This window comes from Phodopus roborovskii, unplaced genomic scaffold (assembly GCF_943737965.1).
Source record: "Phodopus roborovskii unplaced genomic scaffold, PHOROB, whole genome shotgun sequence".
In the NCBI taxonomy this organism is placed as follows: Eukaryota; Metazoa; Chordata; class Mammalia; order Rodentia; family Cricetidae; genus Phodopus; species Phodopus roborovskii.
The window spans coordinates 29,409,131-29,434,675 of NW_026126460.1; the positions used below are offsets into that span (position 1 = coordinate 29,409,131).

General features: G+C 40.2%; 1 protein-coding gene across 3 annotated transcripts in view; it reads left to right on the top strand.

The window, feature by feature from the left end:
• Cab39 (calcium binding protein 39) overlaps positions 1–25,545 on the top strand; it is a 59,146-nt gene that overhangs the window by 16,044 nt on the left and 17,557 nt on the right. For 2 of the 3 annotated variants that reach the window (XM_051190630.1, XM_051190631.1), the window contains exons 2-3: positions 7,726–7,882; positions 24,638–24,802. In XM_051190630.1, the coding sequence (XP_051046587.1) occupies positions 7,769–7,882; positions 24,638–24,802 (279 nt within the window). In that variant the 5' untranslated portion in view covers positions 7,726–7,768. Of the gene's footprint in view, positions 1–7,725; positions 7,883–10,101; positions 10,188–24,637; positions 24,803–25,545 lie in introns of those variants that run through there. The other variant, XM_051190633.1, reaches the window with a different exon arrangement.

The window sequence follows — 25,545 nt, forward strand, 5'->3', positions numbered from 1 at the left end:
ACATAGTGGTCTCATTCTCTCTTTAAAAAAAAAAAAAAAAAAAAAAGCAATGCTCTAATGAAACTAGACAATAAAATGACATTTAAAATGGGAATCCATTAGAATAGCCTATTTGTTTAAAAGAATGCCATTACATTGTTTTATATTTGTAGACATAAAAAAAAATCTTTCATATTCTGCATACTGTTGTAAGTCTAGTAGGAAATCCAAACTTGTTTGTTTTTAAAGATTTATAGGTAAGGCTATAAACAGTGAAAACTGAATCTGGAGAAATGGTTCAGCGGATAAGAGTACTTGCTGCTTTTGTAGAGAACCTGAATCTGGTTCCCAGTACCAATATTGAGGGGCTTTTAATCACCTGTAACTCCATGTCCAGGGATCTGATGGGGCTGGCTGTGAAGAGGACAGGTATCAGATTCTTGTCTCCATTCACTCAGGGACTCCAGGGAGACTATACTGTACCTAAGAGACAGTACAATTGGCTGGGTCTTAATGACCCTGGTAAGTGTTGTTAGACCCATTGTGTTGATATAACCCATTAAAGACTATAGTACATTGTCTTTAAAGAACTTTCTTGTCAGCCAGTTACCATGAAATAATGGCTTCCCATTTACTAGTGGTTTTTTTTTTTTTTTTTTTTTTTTTTTTGTTTTTTGTTTTTTGTTTTTTGTTTTGTTTTGGAGTGTGTCGTCCCCCCCCCCCTTTTTTGATTTTATTTATTTACTTATTTATTGAGACAGGGTTTCTCTATGTAGCCTGGGCTGTCCTGCCTCTGCCTTCTGAGTGCTGGATTAAAGGTGTGTATCCCCACAGTGTGGCTTGATCACAAAGTTTTTTAGTTTAAAAAAGTTTTTATTGTTTCTGGGTGTATACAATTTGTATGTGCCCATGTATGAGACTCATGGGGCTTCTCCTGTCTCCAGTTCCCACTCCATTCTACTGTTTGCAGGCTCCAGCTTTAGTGTATGCTCCAGGCATCTCATTGTATTTCAACAGTAGGCTCTTCTACTACTGCAGGCTCTTTTTGGAAATGGCAGAGTGTGTGTGTGTATTCTTGCATTTATTTATTTGTTTATCATTTTAACCTTGGGATTTGAACCTAGGGCTTCATACAAACCAAATAAGCACTCTGTCAGTCCCAGCACCATGTTTGTTTTTTGAGGCAAGGTCTTGCTCACTAGTGCAGGCTGGCTTCAAACGCATGGTCCTGCTGCCTTCTCCTGACTGTTGGGATTGTAGGTGTTTGCAGCCATACACACTGCTCTAGGCCTTTGTCATTGGATGTCATTTGTACAGATGTGTGTAAAATAAAAGAAGGCCATGGTGTTTGGGCTAAGCATTTATATGTAAAATGTGGGAAATATTGTCTAAATCTGGTCTAGAAATGTCAAGTTGATTATAACTAAAGCCTATACAGTAAGGGAGATGAGCCTAGAGAGGAACAGATCACAGGAGACCAGTTTTCTGAATGAAATACTAAGTTATTGGGTGGAGATGGAAGTTGAACAGGGAAGCAACAATGCTTTTAAACTGTTTAGGAGAGGCGTTACATTGTTTTAAATGTTTTTGCTACTGTTGCGGTTCCTACTAAAATCAGGTTCTTGTCTAGGTTGTAAAATTTCACTATCAAGTGTTTGATTAGCATTGGCCAAAAAAGAAGCTTCTCTTTCTCTCTCTCTCTCTCTCTCTCTCTCTCTCTCTCTCTCTCTCTCTCTCTCTCTCTCTCTCTCTCTCTCTCCCCTCTCCCCTCTCCCCTCCCCCCCCCCCTCTCTCTCTCTCTCTCTCTCTCTCTCTCTGTGTGTGTATGTGGCCAAAAAAGAAGCTTCCCCCACTCCGTGTGTGTGTGTGTGTGTGTGTGTGTGTGTGTAAAAGCTTACCTCAAAGTCACTACATCTACCTCTCAAGTGCTAGGATTAAAGGTGTGAGCTACCACACCTGGACCTGAAAGTCTGTTAGTTACAAAACCCACCCAGTGTCTCCTGAGCTTTGGTTTAGTTTTGGCATAGTTGGTGTAGCATTATGTTTCTGGTGGCTTTGGTAATTAACCAAGGCTTCAACCGAGTTCTTAAAGGTCCTTCTGATTAATTCTAATGAAGCTCAGTCATCAGATTTTATTTGAGAAGGGCGGTCCTCCCACCTAAAAGCTGAATGGAGTTTTCTCTTTAGCTACAGGCACAAAAGGGAAGGATATACATTCACTCTATTATGCTAGATAGTACATACTTATAGAGATAATTAACCATTTGTTTTTATTCTTAAATTAGTGTCATGAATCAGAGTTTAGAGGCAAGGGTAAGTAGCTAGCCCCTTCTGTTCAAAATTTTCTGTGTTTCAAACAGCTGTTTTATAATGTGATGTACAATTTTAAAATTTTTTTATTTTTTAAATTACATGTATGCCTCTGTTGTGTGTGCGTGTGTGCAGTTGAGTGCACATGCTGACAGAGGCCAAGGGTATCAGATGCACCTGGAGATGGAATTCAGGGTGGTTGTGAGCCACCTGATGGGGTGCTAGGAATTGAACTCCAGTCCTCAGAGGAGCAGCACACGCTCTTTACCACTGGCCCACCTCTCTAGCCCATGATGTTCAAATGGAAATGTTTGCGTTTGAACTACTTTTATTTGTGCCTCACATTAGTAGCTGTTTTCACATTTCATATCTAAGGAAAGGGGGCTTAGAAGTCTAAGGTCTGGTGAAATCGAGATTTGAATCTAGTCTTGGACTGTCTTTAAAATCCATATAATTAATCACTATACCTTCAATAATTACCCTGTACTCTTAAATATCGCTTAGTACTTAGAAACAATATTGCTTGTTTGGTAATTGTATGGAGTAAATAGCATTAACTATGGTAGTATAGCATTGGGTCATAGAGTTTGTATGTATTTTGTTCACACTTTCCATGACTACATATTTAGTCAGGGACCCTAATGGCCCTTGGATGCAGTAACTTTACAGTGTGTGGGCTTTTTATTCACTTTAACTGCTTGCATTTGACCACCACATTGATGAGTAATATCTAACATGCATGTTAATATACAGTTTTATGAAGTCAGCTGTCTAGGAATGTGTTATCATTCAGCCGTTTGCATTATTGTTTCTAACACACACCCACATTCATGCACACCAGATTTTGTCTGGAAAGCAAGCACTAGATGCCTTAAGTTTGTACCATATACTGTTGAGTGAGTGACTGTGTCCTGATACTGACATATGGGACATTTAATTTTTTTCAGTATTTGTTAGTGTGTGGGTAAATAGCGTGGCACATAACCCAGAGCAGTCCAGGGGCCAAAGTGGTAGTGCCTGACGGTCCTAACTTTAATGGTGCTGGTATTTTGCTGGTAAAGCTTTAAACAAGTGGCCGTTTCTAGCATCTGTTTTGGAGAAGAGAGTGGATACCAGTGTAAACAAGTACCAATATTAAAAGCAAGAAATTAAAAGAATATATTGACCCCTAATAGCTTCTCACTGTTCCTTGATGTTTGAATTTTGCAGAGCGAACAGTAGAACCTTTTCTTTAAAAGCTAGGTGTTTATTTGTCAATGATAGACTTAGATACAGGAACAGATGGGAAATACTCATTTAGACTTACACCCCACCTAAGAAAATGGAAATCCACAGGATTAGGCTTAAGTGGACACCAACTGAAAAGCGGTGCTCCCTGTACAATGGTGGTGGTGCTCTTTTCTCACTCATTGTGACAGTCATCACTCTCATATCCTTGTCTTACCCTGATGTGTACTGCTGTGACAAAATACTTAGCACTAGGTAACAGTTCCAAAGGCTAAATCCATAACAGGTTCTGGTTAAACGAGGGGTGAGGTCTGTATCTTCACTTGGCAAAAGGAAGTGAATGCACTCTTTCAAACTCCTATAAGAAAGGCAGCGTTAATCAGCCCATGAGGCTCCATCCTCATGACATGAAAACCTCCCATTTAAGTCTCAGCCTCGCAGTGTGTGCATTGAGAATTTGCAGCATATGAATTCTCATATCATGACCTACAAATACTGTTGATTCCATCGCCACCTCTGGCCTATATGGAGAATGCCAAAGGGTCCTAAAAAATAGAGATTTACAAAATAGAATTGACTCATAATTGTGAAGTGATTGTATAGAAGAGTTAAGCAGGTGTCATCTGCTATCATGGCCAAGTGTTGGAATGGAATGGAGTGGGGTGGGGCACAAGGAACAGGAAGCAGGACTTGGGGATGATTTTTGAATGCTAGGATAACATGTAGATATCAGTTGTTGAAACTATAGATGAGGCTGGCAGAACAAATAGAGAGCAAGGGAGACAACCAAAACCTTGAAGGACATCAATATCAGAGCAAAGATAAATCATTGAATTAATTTCAGAAAAGTAATAAATGTAGAGAAAAGCAACAGCAAGGCAAAGCGAGGAATAGTGGACACAGTCACAGGTTGAGCTTGCAGTGCCTTAAGTGTTCACTGTAGCTTAGGATTCCAGCATATCTCACCGATTACCACCACAAATATGCACCTTTACTTTAGTCTAGCTTTAGTTTGAAAAACTTAATCATAAAGGAAAGGTGTTTGTCCATCGTGAATATGTTTCCTGATGTGATTGGTTCCTTCGTGGAACTGTTGCCCTAAGTACATGTCAGTACCTGCTTTGATTGGATTTGTTTTTATGTTCCTGTTGGGTGGATCAATTTAAAAGGGTAATTATTTCATAACCTTTCCTGAAAAGAGGAATCTTATATACATGGTCTCCCTGGCAGCTGTGTTTTGTGTTGTGACCTTTTAAACCTTCTTTAACCTGGCCACCTCTTCATGGTCTGGCCAGAGCTGAGAACATCTGCATAGTTCCATAGCACTAACTGCAGAATCCCAGATACAGAACACAAAGATACTCTTTTCAGAGACACTTTTATGTGACCCACTGTGTATTCAGAGGTAGCCTGTCTGCTCCTACCCCCCAAAAAAGAGTTTAAGGGAATGGTAATAGAAGAAAATGATCCAGATTTATGTGTCTTTGAGAAGATAATCAGAGTGTAGCACTTATCTAAACTTGATTTTTAAAACGTTGCTTAGAAGTGGATTTGAGTTATGAGAACCCATGGTGAAGGACATGTGTTAAAACTCTTTCTTTGGTTAATGAAGTTGTCATTTAATCTGACTTGGGTTGTTTTGGGTGGGGGATTGTTTTTGTTTTCCCCTGAGACAGGGCTTTTCTGTGTATCCCTGGCTGTCCTGGAATTTACTCTATACCATAGACCAGGCTGGCCTCAAACTTAGAGATCACCTGCCCCTGCCTCCGGAGTGCTGGAACTAAAGGTGTGCTCCACCACTCCCCGGCTCAGAATAGGATTTGTAAGATGACAGAAACTGAGATAGAAAGTAGATAGGTCAGAAAAGACTACATCAAAACTTGTTGAGAAGTAGTGTATTTATAATTTAATGGTAGGCTTAATATTAGCAGTAAATTTACGTGCCCTTTCCCGTTTGTTCTTTGTAAATAGACATGCATTTCTCTGTATCATATTAATGGGAAAATTTCAAAATGTAAAATGAATCATCAAAGGTCAAAGGAAGTGTTAAGTTGCTGTGCGGTGGAGTTATTAATGTAACATGCATGTTTGTAGACTGAAGTTTCTGTCCCACCCAGTCCCAAAGCCTTTCAGTCCCAAATAAACACACAAAGGCTTACATTAATTATAAATGGTTTGGCCAATTGTTCAGGCTTCTTATTGGCTAGCTCTCTCTTAATTATTAACATATATCTATTAATCTATACATGGTCTTGGCTTACTGGAGAATGTCTGGGCATTCTGTCTTCCCAGTAGCTACATGGCGTTTCTCTGCCAGCTCACTCTCTGTGTTCTTCCTCCCAGAATTTTTCTAGTCTGGTCACCCCCTATACTTCCTGCCTGGTTATATCCTGCTTGTCAATTGGCTGGAACAGCTTTATTCATCAACTAATAAGAGAAGCATATTCATAGCATACAGAAGGACCTCCCCCATCACATGTTTATAAAGGAAAACACAAAACTGGGCTGCAGTATTCCACACCTCCCTCTTACTGATTTGGTGCAAGGGTGGGAGATAAAAAAGTACCTGGTGCAGCTAAAAATATGAAATTGAAATTCAGTTTGAAAGCCACTAAGAGATATGTAAGATTTTTCTGAAAAGTATTATCTTACATTATTTAATGTACATTAATACCTTTGGTTCAACTTTGAAATTTTATTTATTTTTCCCGTTGCTGGGGATCCAACCCAGGGTTATGCAAATATTAGGCCCATTCTCTATCACTGAGCTGTAGCCACTCCCTGCTCTTCTTTTCAGTCCTTGTAATGAAAAAAACCAAAAAGACAAAAAAGCAAAAGCCTGTGACAACCAACATGTTTCCATGTCAGTCACTTCCATTGTTGTCCTGTTATGTTTGTTTATGATTACAGCTCACTCTGTAGCCCTGGCTGCCTGGAGCATCTATGCCAATCAGGCTGGTCTCGTCTGCCTGCCTCCCAGGTGCTGAAGTTATGAGTATGCCTGACTGTTCTCCTGAGTTTGTTCATGGTAGCTTTTTACATAGCTGTAGCCCTTCTTCAAATAAAGTAACATTGTGATTTGTGTAGTTGAAATGTTGGTTTCCACTACCACAAAAAGTTAAGAGCATTGTTAGGTGTTTGATCATTATGGTTACATCTGCACTAGAAGAGTAGAAAGTCCATGATGTAAGAACCTTAAGGATCTGTTGGGAGATTGATCCAAGGTGTTATGAAGGTTTCTTCCAGCTCTGAATTACTCAATTTGTCAAAAGTACACGCATGTAAGACAAGTCTACTGGGGTGTTGTGGGGGAGCAACATGGCCTCTGGGATAGGAGCATGGTGTTGCTGCTGCTGCTATTTAGTCAGCTCTATCTGGCTTCTTTTTCTCCCCCCCCCCTCCTTTTCTGGTTTTTCCAGCAGAGTTTCTCTGTAGCTTTGGAGCCTGTGCTGGCACTCACTGTGTGGACCAAGCTGGCCTCAAACTCACAGAGATCCACCTGCCTCTGCCTCCCGAGTGCTGAGACTAAAGGTGTGTGCCACCAACACTTGGCTTCCATTTGGCTTTTTGCCTCATTTTCCTCGTCTGTATTGTAGACTGTCAATTGGAGGCATAGTATTGTAACTAAGTAGGAACTGGAGCTTGTTTTACCTTGAGCCAGATTGTCAGCCTTACTAACCTCATCTGTAAGAAGCAATAATGACTGCCAGGGTTGTTTAATGAGTAAAGTACTACTTAGCATTGGGCCTGACAGTAGTAGTTGCCCCGTGCAATGTACATCCTGCTGCTACACATGTCAGAAGCATCCACAGGCACCTTTTTGGTGGGTGGTTAGAGGAACAGAAGATTTGAGAGGGGGAATGGTGCTTCTAAAAAATGAAGTGTTTCAAAAGGCTTCTCTGTAGCATTATTTTTACACATCTTAGTGAGCTTGCCAAGTTACCAAAATTTTGGGCATCATGTAAAATGGTTTTAAGTTTTGAAAACATTTATTTTATGTGTATGAGGTTTTCTTGCTTGTATGTCTATACACCATGTGATGCCAGAACAGGATGTCAGGTAGTTGTGAGTGCTGAGAACCAACGCCCGGTCCCCTTAAGTACTGAGCTGTCTCTGGCCCCCAAGGTGGTGTCTTGGCGGATTGGAATGTAAAAAGTGTATCTTTTGTTGGCCCTACTTCTCTCACACAATCCTTGTGCTGTGTTGCAGGTCTAGCAGGCAGAGTGCAGTGGAGGCCTCTGGTGCTGCCGTCATGCCGTTCCCGTTTGGCAAGTCTCACAAATCTCCAGCAGATATTGTGAAGAACTTGAAGGAGAGCATGGCTGTTTTGGAAAAGCAGGACATTTCTGACAAAAAAGCAGAAAAGGTATGCATCTGGCTATAACTCCTTTATTAAGGACCAAATATATGATAGACTGTGGTAACTTTGAAAAAAACAAAACAAAACAATACATTTCCATGCTGGTCTGGAACGTAGGACAGTCTTCTGAGTACTGGGATGTGATTGCCGGTGTGAGCCACAGCACCCAGTATTCATTGACTTGACTCCACTCTTGAAGTGGTAACTCTTGAACTCTTGAGAGCAGTGTTTCCATTAGCTTGGGACTGGGCATTTAATTCACAGCTACACACGTGTGTGTTGAGCAAGTGCTCAACCACTGAGTCACATTTTCTGTTCCCGGTTTTCCAGGTTTTTTTGTTTTGTTTTGCTTTTCTCTCAACCCATAACTTCTTCATCTACTTAATCACTACAGTCAAAAGCCTGGCTTTAATCTCAGTCAGGCCTTACCCACTATTTTCAGAAGAATCCTGTGTGTTCTGCTCCCTGAAGAGTTTGGAATAAAGCCTATTAGTTCCACTTTTTCTTGAAGACAATCCTTATAATCTATCTCACAAACTTTAGCAGTTGTTCCAGCCTCCATGAATCAGATAATCACATAGACGGGAATGTCTTTGTTTGGTTGGTTTTCCCTCATCCTTTTCCACCAAAGCCCCATTTATCTTTCAGAACCTTCACATGTATTTCCTTTTCTTAGAATAGAGTCTCAGAATCTTCCTTCTTCATCCCATTCCTGCCAACCAAAACAAATCTCCACCATTTGGGCATTTGTCTTGAAATGCCAGAACGGACACCATCTTAAACTTGTTAACTTATGTTTTGTCCCCCTTGCTAGTCTGAGAGCTCCAAGCACTGTGTCTTCATTGTCCCCTTGTGCCATATAGGATGTCTTAGAGTAAATGCCCATCATTTATGAATGAGTGGTAGGGTGAAATCTTCTTCCTTATCTTTATTTATTTCATCCTATCTAAGGATGAAAGTTAGGTTACTTAGCCACTACTTTTTTTTTTTTTTTTTTTAAATAAAGTAGTAAGACCTTAGTTTTTAGATAGTGATGTAATCATTGTTTGACTTGATATCCTTACTCTCAAATATTATTTCACAATCTATTTTAGATGTTTTTAAGTGAATTTGTAGAACATGTGACTGATACTTCCTATTCTGAATGGTCTCAGAGAGGCTAAGATGGCTTGGTGTTTAAGAGCACTTGCTGCATCTGCTTCTGACCCCCCACAATTGCCTATAACTCCATTTTCCAGGGGTATGGATGCTTGGAGTCCCTCCTCTGGACTCTGTGGGCACCTGTACTCAAAACATGTAGATACCTGCACATATAAACACATAAGTAAAAATAGCATAAATTCTAAATAGCCCCAGAGTCATTGGATGTGAACTGTCATTCCTGCTGTTTTCCTCTGTGGCTTTATCAGTGTCTTTTGATGTATGGCTGACTGACGTAGCCATATCCCATCTCCTTTTGTTTTCTCATCCTATTTAATATTTCCAGTTGTAAAGAGTACGAGTGTGTGTGTGTGTGTCTGTGTCTGTCTGTCTGTCTGTCTAAAAGAACTGCAGATAAAGGTAAGTGCTAGCATGAACACAGAATGCAGAACTGTCCCATCTTACTAAAGTGATTCATAAGATATAAAATTTGAAGAAGTCTACTTCCAAACAATGGAAACAGGTATGGTCAGGAAATTAGAGAGGCAGTTAGCAGAGCCACAGCATAGGCTTGCATACCCTCTCACTATTGGATGCCTACACCTGTGGAAAACAGCCAGCAGATAGTCCACAGTGTCTAACTTGAAATAGAAGTAGCTACAGCTAACAAGAAGCAGGACTGAAGCCTATGAGCTGACCAGCGTGTCTTAGACAGAAATTTGAAGGAGAACAGACCCCGTAAAAGAGTGATTCATACCTGTAGGAATTGCCTCAGTGGCTGTTCCTTCATCCTTAAATTGTTCGTTGTTGAAAGTATGTATGTATTCCATAAAATGATTCTTCTTTTGCTGCACCTAAAGATACAGTCTACTCCTTAAATTCTGTTCACCAAATTAAGTGTGTGTGTGTGTGTGTGTGTGTGTGTGTGTGTGTGTGTGTGTATGAGGGGTGGGGGAGGAGAGAGTTATTCTGGTAATTAAGTCATGGCTTTGCAAATACTGGGCAAGTAACTCTGCCAATGAGCCACACCACAGCCTCTATCTACCTTACTCCATTTTCGACACTAGGAATGTCATACTTACAAGATGGACAAGGTCTCTGCTTTTGAGAGCCTCCTTTCTAGTTGAGAAGGATGGATGATGGACACATACTGAAACCAGAATTTCAGGTAGTAGTAAGAAGTAATAAAAAAGCAATAAAATGGACTAATAGAGCATAGTGCTTAAGCTTTTTGTTCTCTAGACATCTTTATAATCTCAAATTATTAAGACCTTAAAAAAGCTTTGTGGAAGTAGGATTTGGTATTACCCTATTAGAATTTAAAAATCAAGAAAGGTTTTTTTGTTTGTTTGTTTTGAGACAGGCTTTCTCTATGTAGCAGCTTGGACTGTCCTGGAACTTACTCTGTAGACCAGGCTGGCCTCAAACTCACAGAGATCCGCCCTGCCTCTACTTCCTGAGTGCTGGGATTAAAGGTGTGTGTCACCACTGCTCGGCTCTTTAAAATCTCTTTTACTGTGCTGATAGAAGACCACTGGAGCCTCACACTTGTGCTGGCATCAGTCTTGCACAGTGTTGGTTTAAGTATATAAAGAAAATCTAGTCCCTTATAGACTTACATAGAAAAAGAGGGATAAGGCTAGAGAGATGGCTCAGCACTTGCTGCTCTTACAGAGGACCCAGCACTCAGATGGCTTCTCAGAACTGTAGTTTGCTGGCACTGCCTTGCTGTGTGCTGGAGTATCAGCCCTTTAATGTGAACAGCAGTGCAGTGGGGGCAAGACAAATGTCTTATCATTGATGTGAAAACATCTGACCTTTTGGAATGGTCTCGTGGAGTCTAAGAGCCCTTCCTTTGCAATGTACTGTGATAGTTAGTGGAAATTATGGCAGGAAGAAACTGGCTACAGAGGTGGGGGGAATAATTCTAATTTACATAAGGTTTCAGAGAAAAACCAGTTAGGACAGTGGAAGGAAGTGATGGAACCCACATCCTCTGCTTGACTGAATCAATGATTCTTTGATTCACAAGCTATTTTGTTCTCTTAGAGGACAGTTGGAATGCCAGGGTCATTTTTGGTAATGGCACTAGGGGAAGGCTGCTACTGGCATTCAGTTAGTAAAGCTGGGGATGCTAAAATTAGAACAGCAACAAAGAATTACCCAGTGAAAATGTCATTAGTGTGGAGGTTTGAGAACTCCCACTCTAAGCCAGCATTACACAGGAATAGACCTGCTATGAGAATAGAATAAACATGGGAACTTCTGAAGAATAACTCCATGTGAATTACTTATTCTGAAACAGATAAAGAATAGAGGAGAAAACACCTGAGATTTCTAACTGATTTGTCAATACCTAAAAGGAAATGGTGACTCAGGAACATGGCGAAAGAGAGAGAACTGAGACATGAAAGCAGAGGAAAGACGAAGTTTCTGAGTATTAAAACCGTGAGACACATTGTTAGTACAGTGCTGAGCCATTAAATAGGGAACTAGATATAACCTGCTAGCATTATACTAGAGATTGTGGCAGTACACAAAGAAATTGTGTAAAAATCTAAAATACAGCTATTTAAATAAAGATGAGAGTTTAACAATAATAAGCTATTAATAAATATTGACAAAATGGAAGAAGAGCTAGGCCAGAAGTACAGGCATGGTGACAGGCACCTTTAATCCCAGCACTTGGGAGAGGATCTCTGTGTTTGAGGCCAGCCTGATCTACCTAGTGAGTTCCAGGCTACATAGAGAGACCCTGTCTCAAACAAACAAAATGCAAGCAATGATAGGAAAAGTTAGGACTGCTAAATGAGTAGACTATCCAGCCTGCTTTAAATGTCAGCTGTAGAAAATAGTGTGTCTGTGCCCGTATTGGTGTCATCTGTCTGTCTCAGTCACTGTAACAGAAAGTACAGACTGTCCAGGAATACTTTAATGAGGAAGTATGCTGAACCCTTTTCAGAAGCACAAAGTGCTGGCTGGACCCATGTTACAAATAAGGAGGTGAGATGCTTCAGATGTCATTTCTTCCCTATGTCTTTAAGTCTAAAACAGTTCTATTCAGATCATAACAGAATGTTTGGGGACTTGACAGATGAGACTCCACTCTGAAAGAAAGCATACTCCTAACCCACTTCTGCTGATCTTCATCCTCATGCATGACTCCATTCTTGTAGGCACAGGTCAAAAAGCACCCATGATTCTTCCCAAATCAGTTGTTTAAAGAAAATAATTTTCAAAGAGTTGTTTTAATTTTTTAGTGATTTATTTATGTCTATTGGTGTTTTGCCTGTATGTCTGTCTGTGTGAGTTGTCATATCCCCTAGAATTGTAGTTACAGAGAGGTGTGAGCTGCCAATGTGGGTGCTGGGATTTGAACCTGGGTCCCTTAGAAGAGCAGCCAGTGCTCTTAAGCACTGAATCATCTCTGCAGACCCAAAGAAGAAAATAACTTTTAAACTTAGAGTCTAATCCTACCCCTGGTCTGAGCCATCCTTCGCACTGTTTAGGATTTCTATAGTAGTTATAACCATTATGATCTTGTCAAAGAAAGTCATATAATACTTATTTTAAATTAAGTCCTAAATTGCTTTCTGCAGCCAAAACTTGTCTAGGTCTGTTTTTGTAAATCTTTTGAACAAAGGGTAGTGTTTTACATTTTTAAGGATTGGTAGTCCCAGCCTGTTTCCCAGCACTCTGGAGGCAGTCAGATATTTGTGAGTTTGAAGCCAGCCTAGGAGTTCCAGGACAGCCAGAATTGTATGAGAACCTGTCTCAAATAAACAAACAAAACCAAATACATGAGATAGAATTTGTATGTGTCCTGCAAACCTCAAATATCTAGCACCTTTACATTTACAGAAAAATAATGCTGACCCTGACCTGTTAAACTGAAGTCTTGAGCTTAGTGGCCCAACACAGACACACATTGCCTGTTTTCCCTGTTGTTCCCCTCACAGTCGTGCCTTAAACCTTTGCATTGGACTCTTCCTTCCTTAAGGATCTTTTTTTCAAGTCTTGTGCCACCTTTCCCCCCATTTAAAATGAAACCCTGCCCTGTTTCCTTGCTCTCTTTATCTAGTTAGTTTGTTTCTTCCTCGGTGGAATGTAAACCTTCCAGAGACATACCTCAGTAAGTACTTGTGTTTATTGGAGATGAAATAGAAAGCAGAGTGGATACAAACTGCTGCCATCAGCTCTCCTCTAACTTTTTAGTGACTGCTGAGTGTGATAAAAACATCCACATTTAGTATGTAATTAACAATGCAGAGCTATAACCAAGTGACGGCTTGAATCAATTGAGATGATCGAGAGCATATTTCCTGCCACCTAGAGCTCTGTCCTGTGCTAGAATCATTGCTGAGTTATAGATCTGTCTTGATTGCTTCACTGTTGCTGTGACAAAGCACCACAGTCAAGTCAACTTACAAAAGACCATGTTTAATTGGGCTCATGGTTCTAGAGGGTTAGTTTATAATAGCAGAATGAAAGCGTGTGACAGGTGGCTGGTGCAGCAGCTAAGAGCTCATGCCTTGATCCCCAAGCAAGAGCAGAGAGAACACTGAGAACAGCTTAAGTTTTTTGAAACCTTAAAACCCCCTCCAACAAGGGCACACATTCTAATCCTTTCCAAACAGGTCCACTAACTAGAGACCAGACAAGCCTCAAAAGTCAGTTCTTCTACCACATTGTGGGATCCAGGGCTCCAGTTCAGGTTTTCCGACCTGTGAACAAGCTTTTCTACCCGATGAGCCATTTTGCTACCTTACTTAGTTTACTTTTAAATCCCATCTTACATCTTTGTCTTATCTTCATATCTTTCTATATAAGAACTTTGATTTTCCCCACCCCTCTGTTTTAGACAGAGTCTAACTATGTGCGTCTAGCTGTCCTGGAACTTGCTGTGTAGACAAGACTGGTTTCAAACATATAAAAGTTCTGTCAATGCAAACTGCTGCCTCTACCTCCCAAGGACTGGACTAAAGACATTTACTACCCCCACACCCTACTCCATTTTGTTTTAAATATTTAATTTGAAATTGCTAATTCATTAAAATGAGGTGCACTTCCTGCTTTTGCCCAGTGGACAGTGTGGCCTTTCCCATCTTCCCTCTGCTTGGTGCTGGTGTGGCCATAGCTCTGTGCACCGAGATGAGTGTTAGGAGGATGTATGTCAGGTTAAGGCAGAGAGGCTTTCTGCTTTGGGGAGGTCCTGAGATAGCTAGTTGTACCAGAGTTTAGTTTCCTGAGGACTTACTTTCCACTTTATGTACCTATAATGTTCTTGGGCATCACTTTGTTACTAGGCCAGCCTTGAATTCCTCTGCCTTTTGCCTTGGCCTCCCAACTTCATTATAAGCAGTCTCATAGCATGGGTGCTACCATCCATGAGAACTAGTACTGGACACTACCCCAAGGTTGCAGAACACCCATCTCTACCTTTCTACCCTGGGTAGGAAGGAAGTCTTCTTCTAATATTGTTGACCACAATACAAGAATTAGTGGTGATAGAAGCATTAGGTATGAATTTTGAAGTACTTGTTCTGTTTATATTGATCTAATAACTTAAATATTTTAAATTCCTAAAGCAAAATAAGTTGTCATTTGGTTGTATGTGGGTGTTAGAAAACCTTCCTACTTCAGGAGTCACTTGCTCACCTCCCAAGGGACTTAAGCTCTGTTCTTCTACCTTAGAGCCCACATTCTAAGAAATTCCCATGCACACACTGTTCAACGTGGGCACCTCCAGCCCCTGCTGTATGCAACTATTTCATAGGTCATTTCTCAAAAGTCCTAAGGAAACAACTAAGACCTTAAACAAAATTCTTTCCTTCTCACCCCACAGAGTAAGCAGTGAGAGATGTGTGACTTCATTTTCCAGTCAAATGAGTAACTTGTCACAAGAGATATTCTTGACTAAGTATTTATAAATGGCTGGCTACTGTAATGAAGCAATCTGCCTGTGAAACCTAATATGAGGCTCCCCAGGCATGCAAGAGTAGCATCTGAGCCTTGGAACACCATGTCCACCTGATGAACACTTGAAGAGTGTCAGACAGCTAACAAAATCACGAGGTCACTCCATGTGTAAACTTCTGTCAGACACTGAAGTGCAGGTAGTTAGGACTTGAGTAAAGAGAAGTGTATCCATATGGAACAGAGTTGAGAAAGTTTCCATAGGAAGGTCTCATCAGAGAGGGGTAGAACTAGGTGTGCATGTCCAGAGTAGGATACCAAATAAAACTCAGGAGGAAAGTGCAGCCAGTTTGAAATGTCTTCTTCTAGGAGTTAACTACTTGGAAATCAGTCCAGCTGACAGGAATGCCTGAGCTGTATTGAAGTCAGACAAGCAGCACAAATCATTAGTAAACCAAGTAGTCCCATCACCTTTACAACAGCTACAACTCTGAGTGCTGGGCTAGAAAAGTTGTGGGTAATTATCCAGGAGAGTAAGGAATCCAGAGGTATTGATCTCTTGTTGGGGGCAGCACAGAAACACAACCTTAGCTCCCAGGAGTTGCAGTTAGTAAGGCACCAGTCGATTTCAGTAGCTTGAAAGGGGGAATGTTTACAGGTGCTACAAGTTCACGTGACTAGCTGCTCAGTAGGTGTGAGGACACAAGCAAGAAAGATGGAGTAAAGGAAACAGAACACACACTGACTAGTGGAAACCCTCCAGAGAAGAACACTGAAGAAAAGCAGTTACATAGACCATGACCAACCAGTTCCTCTCTGTAAATCACCCTATCTCTCCCCCCCCCCCCTTCTCTGTGTAGCCCTGGCTATCCTGGAACTTCCTCTGCTTCCTGAGTACTGGAATTAAAGGTGTGTGACACCACTGCCCAGCTTCGTGGCATCTTAAGTCAGTTAATACTTGCTAAATTACTTAGCCTTATAAACACCCCCATCCCATTAAGTGTGTGTGGGGGGTCAGTTTGCTTGTTTTTTGTTTAATCCATTGGAAATTGTTCAAGTAACAGGGATCAAAATTAAAAGACCCTGGCCTTGATTCTCTCACTACATAAATTAATAAACAATAATAAATTAATAAACAATAGCTAGATAAATGGGCAGATCATTCAAACAAGTCTGAAAGTGAGTGAGTGGGTGGGTGGGTGGGTGGGTTAAAGAAGAGGCAGAAGTTACTCTCAATTTGATGTGTGCCCTTTTATACCAGTGGTTCTCAACCTTCCTAATGTTGTGACCCTTTAATACAGTTGATGTTATGGTGGCCCCAACCATAAAATTATTTCATTGCTACTTCATAACTGTAATTTTGCTACTGTTATAAGTTGTGTCTGATATGCAAGATATCTAATACTCCACCCCAATGGAAATGTTTGACCTCCAAAGAGTGGCAGCCCAAAGGTTAAGAACCATTGTTTTAGACTGTACAAATTATAGGAATTAGGTTGTAAATTGAGCAAAAGACACATTTACCTTTGAACTTACTAGTTTCCAATAAAGAGTATTAATAAAGTGTGAATGTGCTGTGACTCAAGATTTCCAACACAGCCAACATCGAAACAAACTGTTCTTTCTTTAGTTAATTGAGTACCAAATGCAGAAATTGGCTTTCCTTGGGGTTAGCTTGGGGAGTTGTCCACACTGACTATATGCCCACCAGGATCCAAGTTTAGAGTACTTGGGACCTTTTGTTGTTGTTTTGTTTTTTGAGCCAGGGTTTCTCTGTGTAACCTTGGCTGTTCTAGAACTCACTTTGTAAACCAGACTGGCCTAAAATTCACAGAGATCCACCTGTCCCTGCCTCTGCTGAGATGAAAGGCATATGCCACCACCACCAGGCTAAGTATTTGTTCCTTAAGTAAAATGGCAGCCTTGTTGAATTAGTTGGCTGGTCTGTCCCTTGCTCACACTGTAACTTGGTCAGGCAGACACTGCTAAAATTAATTGTTGACTCCCTTCCATTGATGACAGTACTTCTCCCCTCCACCCCATCTCAGATGATTTGTTTCTTTACTCATCGTTAAAGTCAAGTCTTATCCAATACCAGAGAGCATTTGATTCATAATTCTAGTGGACACCTTTCTTTCTTCTTGAAAGATTAGCTTAGTTGTTATCTTGCTTTGCCTGTTTGGTGAAACAATTGTGCTGGGAGAGAGAAAGGGGAAGTCTGAATTTAGTGGATTCTTTCTAGAAGTAAACCGAACAATCTAGGCTGCTTCTGGGCTCTTTTAAGTCCTCTTCCTTCTGCCTTCAGTGGTATTTTACAGGGTTGCTCTGTCCTTGAGGGTCTGTATCTACTGCATGTGTAGAGCACCCACAAGCTCTTAATGTAGCAAAAGGGAACAGTAACTGGGAAATGACAAGGAATAGAAGACTCATGCAGCCGTGAGAAACAATGTATGGGAAAACTGGTAGTAGGTGAGTATGTGACAGAATTTACCTGGGAAGACTTCTGAAAAAGTGATCCCATACAGTACTGAGCTAAGCACTGCAGGGAGAAAGGCATTTGACCTAGAGGTGAGTGCAAAGGACATGTGGGCATAGGTAAAACCACATATACAAGTGTAGTGAGATACCCACTCCACTTACCTGTTGCACTGACCATGGCCATTGGGGCGTGGGGACAAGTGGGGGCTAGATCTGGGAGAATGTTAATCTGGGTATTCCATTGCTGCAGTAGATCACAGCCCCATAAATTCATTGCTATATCAGCCACATATGGTCTCAACCTTCCTCTGTCCTTCTGGTCCTATACATTCAACCTATCTCATGCTCTGTTTTACCTGAGGTAGGGTTCCAATCCCTAAGAATTGGACATTTTATTTATCTCTTCCAGAGGTCATCTTGGAGGCCAAGATTTTTGAGTTATTATGGTTACATCAGCACCTGTGTCAAGGATCCCTTCAATCACCCTGTTATTCAATTGTATTCTTATTTTAGGCCTTTGATCATTTATAGAAGTTTGCCAAAATATGTTTTTTTTTTGTTTCCTCCATTTACATTTGATTCATCTTCCATAGCTAATTTGTCATCCATAGTGGTATGATTTTTTTTACAATAGGCACCGGATTTTCTAATCTTCCTGGGGAAGATTGTCCTCTGCAGTGACGGGGAATGTCCAGACCACTTTTGACATGGGGGCCAAGGAGTTTCCCGATTATAAAGGCTGTCCTTGCTTGTCTCTGGCCAATCTACATTCATTGGTCTGGTGTCAGCCTTTGCCATATCTTCTACATAATCCAGAAGGTTGAGGCCTTCTGTTTGATTTGTTCCTAGAGGTACAAGAACTCTGAGGAAAGACATGTATGTCCAGAACATCGTGGATAGAGTGGGGAGAAATTGGAGTGCAAGTCTAAGTTACACGGTAGGGCCCAGGCTTTGTAGGGATTATAGGTCGTGTTAAGGACCTGCAGTGCTTAGCTCAGTACTGTATGGGATCACTTTTTCAGAAGTCTTCCCAGGTAAATTCTGTCACATACTCACCTACTACCAGTTTTCCCATACATTGTTTCTCACGGCTGCATGAGTCTTCTATTCCTTGTCATTTCCCAGTTACTGTTCCCTTTTGCTACATTAAGAGCTTGTGGGTGCTCTACACATGCAGTAGATACAGACCCTCAAGGACAGAGTAATTGTTGGAATATTTTAAACAGAATATCTTTGTCAATTGTGTTAGGATATAGAAAAGAATGTAGGCGTCTAACAGGAAGTCTGCAAGGAAATCAGTGGGTAGGCTATGTAGTAGTTTTGGCAGGGATCATAGAACCTTGATTTTGGTGATGACAGAGGAGACAACAGATGGCTGGATCTGGGAGAGTTGGAGACTTAGCCATTGGGCTGGTTCAGAAGAAGGAAGAGTTGATGACGACCCCTGAGTTCCTGACATGTGCAGAAGCACCTGTATTGGTACCTGATTGAGGACAAGGGAAGAATATTAGACAGTGGGCAGCAACATGAGTTCTGTTTTAGATACATTGGGTTTGAGGTAAGTACTGTACCATAAGACATCTAAATAGAGACATTTGTGTAGACTGCCAAATGGCAAAGCCTGGGAGAGCTGGAGAAGATAGGAATCTGTGAGACATCTGCCTCTAGGAGTTAATTAAAGCAGTGGGTGGATGAGATCACTTAGAAACTACAGAATGGCAGAAGGAAGGAAGGAAAGAAGGCCTTATACTTGGCCTGGTGGAAGGCTTGATATTTAAAGGTTTAGTTAAGGAGGACAAACTGAAAAGGAGACCAAGAAGCAACTAGAGAGGTGGGAAAGGTAAAAAATAGGATAGGGAAGGGTGCAGTAAATGACAAGTATAAATACTGCAGGACCCCAGGCATAATAAAGATGGGTAATTGCTTTTTGTGGCATGCAAGTCACTGATGGGTTAGCCAAAAGCAATAAAGAATTAGGTGTAGGAGCCATGTGGGATTGGGATGATCAGTGAATAAAGAAAGAGAGGTAGATTGTGGTAAACATGGACAAATGTTTGAGAGAATTATGGGTGAAGTGTAGTTGGGAGGTGTTTGTGGTGTCCAAGACAACCTTACTTGGTTCTGTTAAGGGGAGCCCTGGTCATATGTAAACACTGGGAATTGAGAGGCAGGTGAGTGTAGGTCCATTATCACTGGCTCCCCACCACAGTGTGCATCTTCTGAAAAGGAAACTTTCTGGTTTGTTCCTCCCTCCCTTGTGTAAAGATAGCTTTATTGCAGTAGAATTTCCATGCTGTGCAGTTCACATTTTCAAAGTTAAAATTCCACGTCCTTTTAATTTAATCATGGATATATGTGACCATAACTACAATTAGTTCTAGAGCATTTCATCACCTCAAAATGAAACCCTTGCCCTTTAGCCATTACTCCTCTCTTAGACACCTGTTACTGTCAGAAGAAAGGTTATCTGACCTGAATTCATATTTTAAAATCCTAATAATTTCAAAATGGATAAACTAAGAGTTCCTAAGAGGGTCAAAACTCGAGCCTAACCAGAACCCAAAGGAGACCTGCCATTTAGAATCATGGGCATAAAACCACCAGGTGACACACTAAAAAACCCTAGTGAAGTATCAGAATTTTTTTTTTCCTGACAGTGAGAATCATTTGGAATAAAGGTTAATAAGATGGATCTGAAAAGACAGTGCATATAAACAGATTATGATAGAATCAGTCCTGCTGTTAAATGATTTCCCCTTGGTCCAGAAAAATTACATTTGTGGGTTCCTTACTGCATATGAGATGTTGAACTACTCATAATCTAAGTACTATAGATAATAAGGTAGATACTGAGCCAGAAAAGGTAAACTCTGCTGAACATAGATACTTAAGATTTCATAGTAGGATTGATAAAGGGCAGTTTGTAACCATTTAGGAGGGAAAGCCTTAGAAATCAGAATATGTTTGATTATTATTTTTTAAGTCAGAGTCACATTATATAACCCTGGCTGGCCTGAGACTCAAAGAGATCTGCCTCCCCTCTGCCAAGATTAAAGGCATGCACCACTGCTCTTAGTCAAAACGCTTTAGTGAAAAGATTTTACTAAGTTAACTTCACTTTATTTTTTTATAGTCAGAAAATGTGAAAGAAATGCCATTTTATCAAGATATCACACAAAAATCTTTACAAATATAATGTGCAAATAGTGCTGAGTAGCTACACCCAAAAATTATTACATCATTACTGAAAAGAGGGGTAATTCAAAGATATGATGGTAGGCCCAATTGTGGTTCTTTCCTGTTAATCATTTTGGTTAGCAATTTAGGCAGGTCACAGGGGTATAACTAGACATAATTCAACTGTGAGAGTAATGTAATAGGCAATTTACTGGGTATCCTTCAGAACACAGAGTTGTCTATACAGCCAGGTGTTGGGCTGATACTACAATTGCATGGTGATGTGGGGAGAGTGAAAGCCTTACAGTGCACTCTCATGCACTCCAGTTGGCCTTAATAAGGAGCACCTATATGGATACCTCTATGGGTTTACACGGGGCTGGGTATGGACCCCAGGGCTTCATGCACAGTAGGCAGGCATCTACCAAGTGATCCACATCCCCAGCCATTCAGATATTTTACCCATTTTTCACTTTTTTGTCAAAGAGATTCACTCTGTGCTAACTTCTTTCTCCCTTCATTTTGTGATTGCCCAGATTCTTAAGCTGTGTCAGCATCTGTCAGGAAAGCAGTGCAGTGCTATGTGCAGGATCTTCAGTATCATTCCATCTAGGCAGGGCTGGTATATTTATTACCCTCCCTTTCTTAGAAAAGTAATTCACAAAGTTGAGAAGAGATTTCTGGAGATGATTATTTAAAGGAAGGTGGGTGCACTACCTGCAAATAACTCTTTAAATAGGAGAGAAGTTACTGGTTGGGGCATCAGACAATATAGTGAGTCCATGTTTGTCTGATTCTGAGATCTGCTAATACAGCATTGCCAGAGGGAATACTCAAGGTGATGTTGTGTGATCATTTGGTAAGATGTTCATTGTTGGTTGTAAAGGGATTTCGTGGACTGGATAATTCTTCCTAATACTGTCATATAGGTGGTGTCCTATAAATCTGAGTTATTTCGACCCCAGGTTTATTTCTTATTTCTTTTTAGGTAGATTTTTACTGCCTTTTCCTGTTTTACTCTTCATTCCATTCAATTCACCTTTGCTGATCTATAGTAAGCCTACAATATTTTGATGGGTTTGGTTTTTGATTGCTTGCTTGTTTTTAATGAGATAGATTCACACCATGTAATAATATAAGCTAGCACTGAATTTACTGTATAGCTCATGCTGGTCTTAAACTCTGAATCCTGCTGCCATGGATTCCCAAGTCATAGATCATAAGCATTTGCTACCACCTTCATCTGTGTGGGGTTTTTCTCTAAGTATTTGCTGTAAGGCATATGTTAATAGCATCTTTAGCTTCTAATAGTCTCTCTTTGGGAAATAGGATATTGCATTGGTTGCCCCTTACAACACTCTATTTCCATTACTTCTCGAGTTACTTCTGTCATGTATTTTTAGTTCTACATTCAAAACCTTAGACTATATTATTTTTGCTTTAAATAACCAAATTTTCTTTAAATTGATAGTGAAGGAAAACTTCGTATTTACTCACGTTTTTTCTTCTCATTTGAATCTTTTAGTTTTAATGCATCTCAAAGGTTCACTTTCTTGTTTTGTTTTTTGTTGTTTTATTTTGAAACAGGGTCTCACTATGTAGAATTATCTTTATTTATGAAACATTTTCATTGGAGTATAAAATTCTAGGATGATAGCTTGGTTGTATGTTTTTCTCAATAGTTCAAACAAGTCTCCAGTATCTTTTGACTTAGTAGTTTCTGTCAAGAAGTCTCTAGATTCATCACCTCTTTCTCTCCCAGGAAATCTTACCTATACCTCCCACCTAGTTATTTATTGGCCATTCAGTTTTTTATTACACCAGTCACAGCAAATACATCTTCACACAGTGTACACATATCCCACAACTCATGTGAACATGTGGAACCCTGAAGAGGATGTTGAAATCCTCTAAGTTGGAGTTAGAGGCATAATGTGGGTGGTAGGATCTGAACTCATTATTGCACAACAAATGTTTTTAACCACAGCCATCTCTTTAGCTCTTAATCTCCATATAGTCTTTTTTTTTTTTTTTTTTTTTTTTGCTTTTTCAAATTTGTGTGAGTATTTTGCCTACATGTATGTTTGTACACCACATACATGCCTGGTGCCCAGGAGGTTGGAAGAGGGCATAATGTTCCCTATAACTGGAGTTGCCAGACTGTTTTGAATACATGTGTGGGGCTGGAACTCAAACCTTGGTCGCCTGGAAGAGCAGCCAGTGCAGTGCTCTTAACTACTGAGCCATCTCTCCAGCCACCTTATCCCTGTTTTTCTTATTCTTGAGTTTATTTGCCTTTTATCGGTATTTGTCTTGGCAATTTTAATAAAATTTATATTTTTTGATTTTGGGTGTTTTTTGTTTGTTTGTTTTTGTTTTTTTGTTTTGTTTTGTTTTGTTTGTTTTTTTGAGACGGTCCCTCACTATCCTGGAACTATGTAGAGACGCCTGGTCTCCAACTCATAGACGTCTTCTTGGCTCTACCTCCCAAGTACTAGGATTAAAGGAGTACCTGGCAAATTCAGAATTGTTTTCATTCATCACATTTCCCAATATTTTGCCTGCCCTTTGCCCTGCCTATAGTTATATATTACTCTAAGTCACTCTAAAGCTCACAAATGTGGTATCCTACTCTATTTGACCCTCCATGGTTTTTGGATAGTTATTACTACTCATCTTTGCAAAGTTTTTCTTTGCTGTTGATATCCACTCTAGTTTTGGCCTCAAATATTATAGCTTCTATTTCTAAGTCTTCATATCTTCAGTTGCTCTATTTAATATCCTTGGTTTTTCTTAAATGTGTAGCATATAGTTAGAGATTTTTTTAACATTCTGTTAATCAGTGTCATTTCTTTTGGTTGCTTGTATTTTTGATATCTATCTGAGCTTCATGTTAAGCTTTGTTGGGTAAGATGAAATCAGAATGTAGGCTAGGCTTCTTTGTGTAACTATTGAGGTATAAACCACATTGAGTGTTCTGCTTGATGCCCTGTGACTTGGAGAGGAAAGACTATTTCATCTTGCAGCTTACAGTTCATCATGAAGGAAATCAGAGCAGAAACTCAAGCAGAGGCCATGGGGCAATGTTGCTACTGGCTTGCTCTCATGGTTTGCTCAGTTTACTCTTATACCACACCCACAGTGGGCTGCCTACATCTATTATTAATCAAAAAAAAATATCAAGGACCTGTGAAATGGAAACATTTTCTCAATTAAGATTCTTTCTTCCCAGATGATTCTTGCTTGTGTAAGGTTGACAAAAAATTAACCAGTTCAGGTTTACAGTTTCAGAAGTCCATTGCTTTTAGTCATGAGACAAGCCAGAAACATGACCTTGATGGAAAACTGCCTACCTTGTGGCAGCCAGGAATCAAACAGTAAGAGAAGATGGGTCTAGGGAAGGGGCACATTCCCAGTAACCTTCTTCCCCCAACTAGTCCTTAATTTCTCAACAATGCCATCAGCTTATTAATTCATCAGTGGATTAGAGCCCTTCCGATCCAGTCATTTCCCCAAAGTCTATCAACTACAACCAAGCTTTCCATCTATGAGTCTTTTGTGGGTACTTCAGATTCAAACTATAATACAATACAGACCCTGTACTTTTCCCTTATCTCTGCTTTGTACTGTTCTAGATCCCTGACACTTGATGGTTAGAGATACCACACACACACACACACACACACACACACACACACACACACACACACACACACACACACACGCCTCTTCCATAGTGCTTTTCTGAGCTTGAGGAGGAAACTAGTCTTATCATTCCTTTTTCTACTGTATGTTAGCTGGGGTTCCATTTTATAATCTGTGCAAGTCTCCCTTTCTTGGGGAGTGTACTCTCTCTCTCTCTCTCTCTCTCTCTCTCTCTCTCTCGTATACACATGTACAGTATCCAGCTCCTGAGGACAGAGATGGAGCTTACACACAGGTCTGAGAGTAAATAATACAGAAAATGGATTTTGGCTAACACAGATGTGATATATATGTGTTTGTTAAAATGAGTTGTTTTTCTCTTCTACACCTTCCTCCCAAAATCAGGCTACAGAAGAAGTTTCCAAAAATTTGGTTGCCATGAAAGAAATTCTGTACGGCACAAATGAAAAAGAACCTCAGACAGAAGCCGTAGCTCAGCTGGCTCAAGAGCTGTACAATAGTGGACTCCTTAGCACTCTGGTAGCTGATTTACAGCTCATTGACTTTGAGGTAAGAAATGTGTTTCTCGGTCTTCAGAAACTTTCTTTATGGTCCTCTTTCATACATTCTATCCTTTGGAACATTTTAAGATCCCTGGGGATCCAGGGCCTCCTGACCTTTGTACACATATTTCACCACAGTGTATGTGAAGTTTCTTGGGTGTTTGTGATGCCCTTTCATTTAGGTTGTATTTCATAAACAGCTATTCTCTGGGTTAAGGAATGAGCAAATGTTAGAAAATCCTAAAAAAAACGTTCATTAGTGAAGCGATCGTGTATTTTGTGTTTTGTGCTTATTCAACACTGCTTTTAAATTTTTTATTTAATGTAATGTTAAAATAGCAGATTTTGTTCCCAATTCTGCATTTTGGACTTGTGTAAAATTTGTCTCTGGTAATTGGGGTCTGTACTTATTGACCCATCTGCTGGAGCAAAATAACCACCAAGCCTTTTACTCTTGGTCGCCATAGCCTGCTTTCTTTAGGGACCCACTCACCCTCACCCCTCATTTTGTTACCTCAAGTTATGCAATTGGATCATGACATGTTAGGTGTATAGTGAGTTCATGAAGATAATGGTCCTTGATTCCAGCCTGAAAAGCATATATACAATGAACTCTACTTGGTCACAAAGCAGCCACTCTGGCTGTCATGAGTGCAGATTTGTGCAGATTTGGTGGAAAGGACATAATAAACAAAAAATAAACATTTTTGTCCTGCTCTAGAGAAGATAGAACTAAGATACACGTCTGAC